Raw genomic sequence first — 3754 nt, 5'->3', positions numbered from 1 at the left:
AGGATGGTAACACAACATAGACAGGTAGTGTCAGTTAGGATGGTAACACAGACAGGTAGTGTCAGTTAGGATGATAACATAGACAGGTAGTGACAGTTAGGATGGTAACACAACATAGACAGGTAGTGTCAGTTAGGATGGTAACATAGACAGGTAGTGTCAGTTAGGATGGTAACACAACATAGACAGGTAGTGTGTCAGTTAGGATGGTAACACAACATAGACAGGTAGTGTCAGTTAGGATGGTAACATAGACAGGTAGTGACAGTTAGGATGGTAACATAGACAGGTAGTGACAGTTAGGATGGTAACATAGACAGGTAGTATCAGTTAGGATGGTAACATAGACAGGTAGTATCAGTTAGGATGGTAACATAGACAGGTAGTGACAGTTAGGATGGTAACACAACATAGACAGGTAGTGTCAGTTAGGATGGTAACATAGACAGGTAGTGTCAGTTAGGATGGTAACATAGACAGGTAGTGTCAGTTAGGATGGTAACACAACATAGACAGGTAGTGTCAGTTAGGATGGTAACACAACATAGACAGGTAGTGTCAGTTAGGATGGTAACATAGACAGGTAGTGTCAGTTAGGATGGTAACATAGACAGGTAGTGACAGTTAGGATGGTAACATAGACAGGTAGTGACAGTTAGGATGGTAACATAGACAGGTAGTGTCAGTTAGGATGGTAACATAGACAGGTAGTGACAGTTAGGATGGTAACACAACATAGACAGGTAGTGTCAGTTAGGACCATAACAGGTATGTCGCCCGGATCACATAGACATAGTGCGAGTTAGGATGGTAACATAGACAGGTAGTCACAGTTAGTATGTATGATAGAATGAGCAGCATATCCTTACCTCCAAGACACTGAGTCTGATCGTACCGTCTCCATCCTGGTCGAAGGCCTGGAACGCCCCTGCAAACCAACCCCATGTCATGAATCAATCAATAAATCATCCATTTATATCATTAAGAAGACCAAAATTTAAATATATATATTTTTTAAACTTTGGTTGTGTTATCCGCATTTACTTTGAATTTGTTGTGTAAATGTGTGGTTGAGTTGTGTTTTAAATGTGTTTATTTTTTGTATTTTTGTATTTTTAATTTATTTTTTAAACCTTTATTTAACTAGGCAAGTCAATTAAGAACAAATTCCTATTTATAATGACGTCCTACCCCGGCCAAACCTGGAAAAGCTGGGATAATTGGACTCCCATTCCCGGCCAGATGTGACGCAGCCTGGTTGTATTCACGTGTGTGGATGAGTTGTGTTTTTAAATGTCAAATAAATCAAACCAACTCAAATATCAAGCCCTTTTACATCACCATGTACGGTAACCAGACCTGCATGGCCAGGAGTGGACAAACAGATCTGGGATCAGTGTAATCGGCGATGAGTGAGGTGTGTGACTTACTGAACATGGCTTCGAGGCGAACCAGACAGCTGATGAAGCTGTCAAAGTCGATGTTCATGCCCTCGTTGGCGTAGCGCATGGTGATGATGTCATAGAGCTGATTGTTGAGACGGAAGCCTGAACAGTCACAAGACCGTCAAGAGATGGGAGATATTGGAGAGACACATTAGGCTGTTCAGTTACCGTTTAAAACAAAACAACGTGTCTTTCCATCTCCTGGTAGTTTTAAACAACAACAAAAAATGCACCTTTATTTAACCAGTTGCTGAGACAGAAATCCAATCTACCTGAAGATTTTATTAAATTTAAACCTGGTAAACTTTGAGATGCTCTTACCTGCATCGTTGACAGCATTTCTCATTTCGTAGCTGTTGATGCTACTAGCCTGGTCCGAGTTATAGTGTTGGAAAATTCCCTAAAGGAACAGAGCAGTTGTACATCTATACCTCTGACTATGTGTCTACGTTGCCGTTGGGAGTTTAAATAAAAGGGGAAATAAGGGAAAACCAGCTTTCTTACGAGGAAGAACTCACCTGCCACTGCTTGATCTTGTTCCAGAGATGTCTGAACTCCTGCAGGTTGAGTCTGCCCGTCCCGTCCATCTAGGAAGCTGCCGTTAAGACACCAATGACGGGCGACACATGGGAACTCACAATCAACCATTTCAACAAACAGTCACTTATAACCTGTTTCTACACTCCTGTCATGACTGGCTCGGGTCGGGTTACCGGGTTACCGGGTCGGGTCGGGTTACCGGGTTACCGGCTCGGGTCGGGTTACCGGGTTACCGGCTCGGGTCGGGTTACCGGGTTACCGGCTCGGGTCAGGTTACCGGGGACCTCAGTGCTACAGAGACATCTTTCACACCCAGCAGAGGTGAAGAGATGGAGAGGTATGGAGATGGGGTGATTTTATGACACCTCGCGCCCATTGTAAAACTAAGACAGGAGACAAAATTCCTTTGTCCTCTCACTGTGGAGAATCGGCCTCACAACATTAACATGCAATAAATGGACTTTGGGACGATCGGTTTTAAATGACGATAGATGGAATATGAAAATGTAATGTCATTTTTTGTTATGTTATTAAAAGTTAAAGGACGAGGTTATAACGAAAACATTGTAACTAAGAGTTTTCCTAGTATGTGCGTGATGTTTAAACATTGTAACTAAGAGTTTTCCTAGTATGTGCATGATGTTTAAACATTGTAACTAAGAGTTTTCTAGTATGTGCCTGATGTTTAAACATTGTAACTAAGAGTTTTCCTAGTATGTGCATGATGTTTAAACATTGTAACTAAGAGTTTTCCTAGTATGTGCATGATGTTTAAACATTGTAACTAAGAGTTTTCCTAGTATGTTTTTAAACATTGTAACTGTAAGAGTTTTCCTGATATGCGTGATGTTTAAAACATTGTAACTAAGAGTTTTCCTAGTATGTGCGTGATGTTTAAACATTGTAACTAAGAGTTTTCCTAGTATGTGCGTGATGTTTAAACATTGTAACTAAGAGTTTTTCCTAGTATGTGCGTGATGTTTATTGTAACTTAAGAGTTTTCCTAGTATGTGCGTGATGTTTAAACATTGTAACTAAGAGTTTTCCTAGTATGTGCGTGATGTTTAAACATTGTAACTAAGAGTTTTCTAGTATGTGCGTGATGTTTAAACATTGTAACTAAGAGTTTTCCTAGTATGTGCGTGATGTTTAAACATTGTAACTGTTTTTCCTGGTAATGTTTAAACATTGTAACTAAGAGTTTTCCTAGTATGTGCCTGATGTTTAAACATTGTAACTAAGAGTTTTCCTAGTATGTGCGTGATGTTTAAACATTGTAACTAAGAGTTTTCTAGTATGTGCATGATGTTTAAACATTGTAACTAAGAGTTTTCCTAGTATGTGCATGATGTTTAAACATTGTAACTAAGAGTTTTCCTAGTATGCGTGATGTTTAAACATTGTAACTAAGAGTTTTCCTAGTATGTGCCTGATGTTTAAACATTGTAACTAAGAGTTTTCCTAGTATGTGCCTGATGTTTAAACATTGTAACTAAGAGTTTTCCTAGTATGTGCCTCTACAATTGACCTCACCTGGTAAAAGTATTTGGTTATAAATATACTTAAGTATATCAAAAGTAAATGTAATTGCTAAAATATCCTTAAAAGTATAAAAAATTACAACAATTGGACAATTTCCTTTGTCCTTATAAGTATTTAAAATTTAAATCCTTTGTGTGTCTGGAAATGGAGGTACATCATTTTCTTTATGAATGTAGTAAGTAAATGTAAAAGTTGTCAAAAATATAAATAGTAAGTACAGAAACCTC

General features: G+C 38.7%; 1 protein-coding gene across 1 annotated transcript; it reads right to left on the bottom strand.

Annotated features, from left to right (window-relative positions):
* Positions 1-869: 869 nt before the first annotated feature.
* LOC135528653 (calpain-3-like) lies at positions 870-2032 on the bottom strand (the record flags this gene model as incomplete). The annotated part of the gene is made up of 4 exons (XM_064957767.1): positions 1964-2032; positions 1767-1845; positions 1431-1547; positions 870-928 (listed from the first exon to the last, which is right to left on the bottom strand). Coding segments are annotated over exons 1-4 (324 nt in total), but the record flags the coding sequence as incomplete, so codon positions are not given.
* Between the last annotated feature and the right edge of the window lie 1722 nt (positions 2033-3754).

Source organism: Oncorhynchus masou, unplaced genomic scaffold (genome assembly GCF_036934945.1).
Source record: "Oncorhynchus masou masou isolate Uvic2021 unplaced genomic scaffold, UVic_Omas_1.1 unplaced_scaffold_10045, whole genome shotgun sequence".
NCBI classification, from domain to species: domain Eukaryota; kingdom Metazoa; phylum Chordata; class Actinopteri; order Salmoniformes; family Salmonidae; genus Oncorhynchus; species Oncorhynchus masou.
Note: the sequence above shows the minus strand (reverse complement) of the source record. Positions and strands in the feature narration are given on the sequence as shown.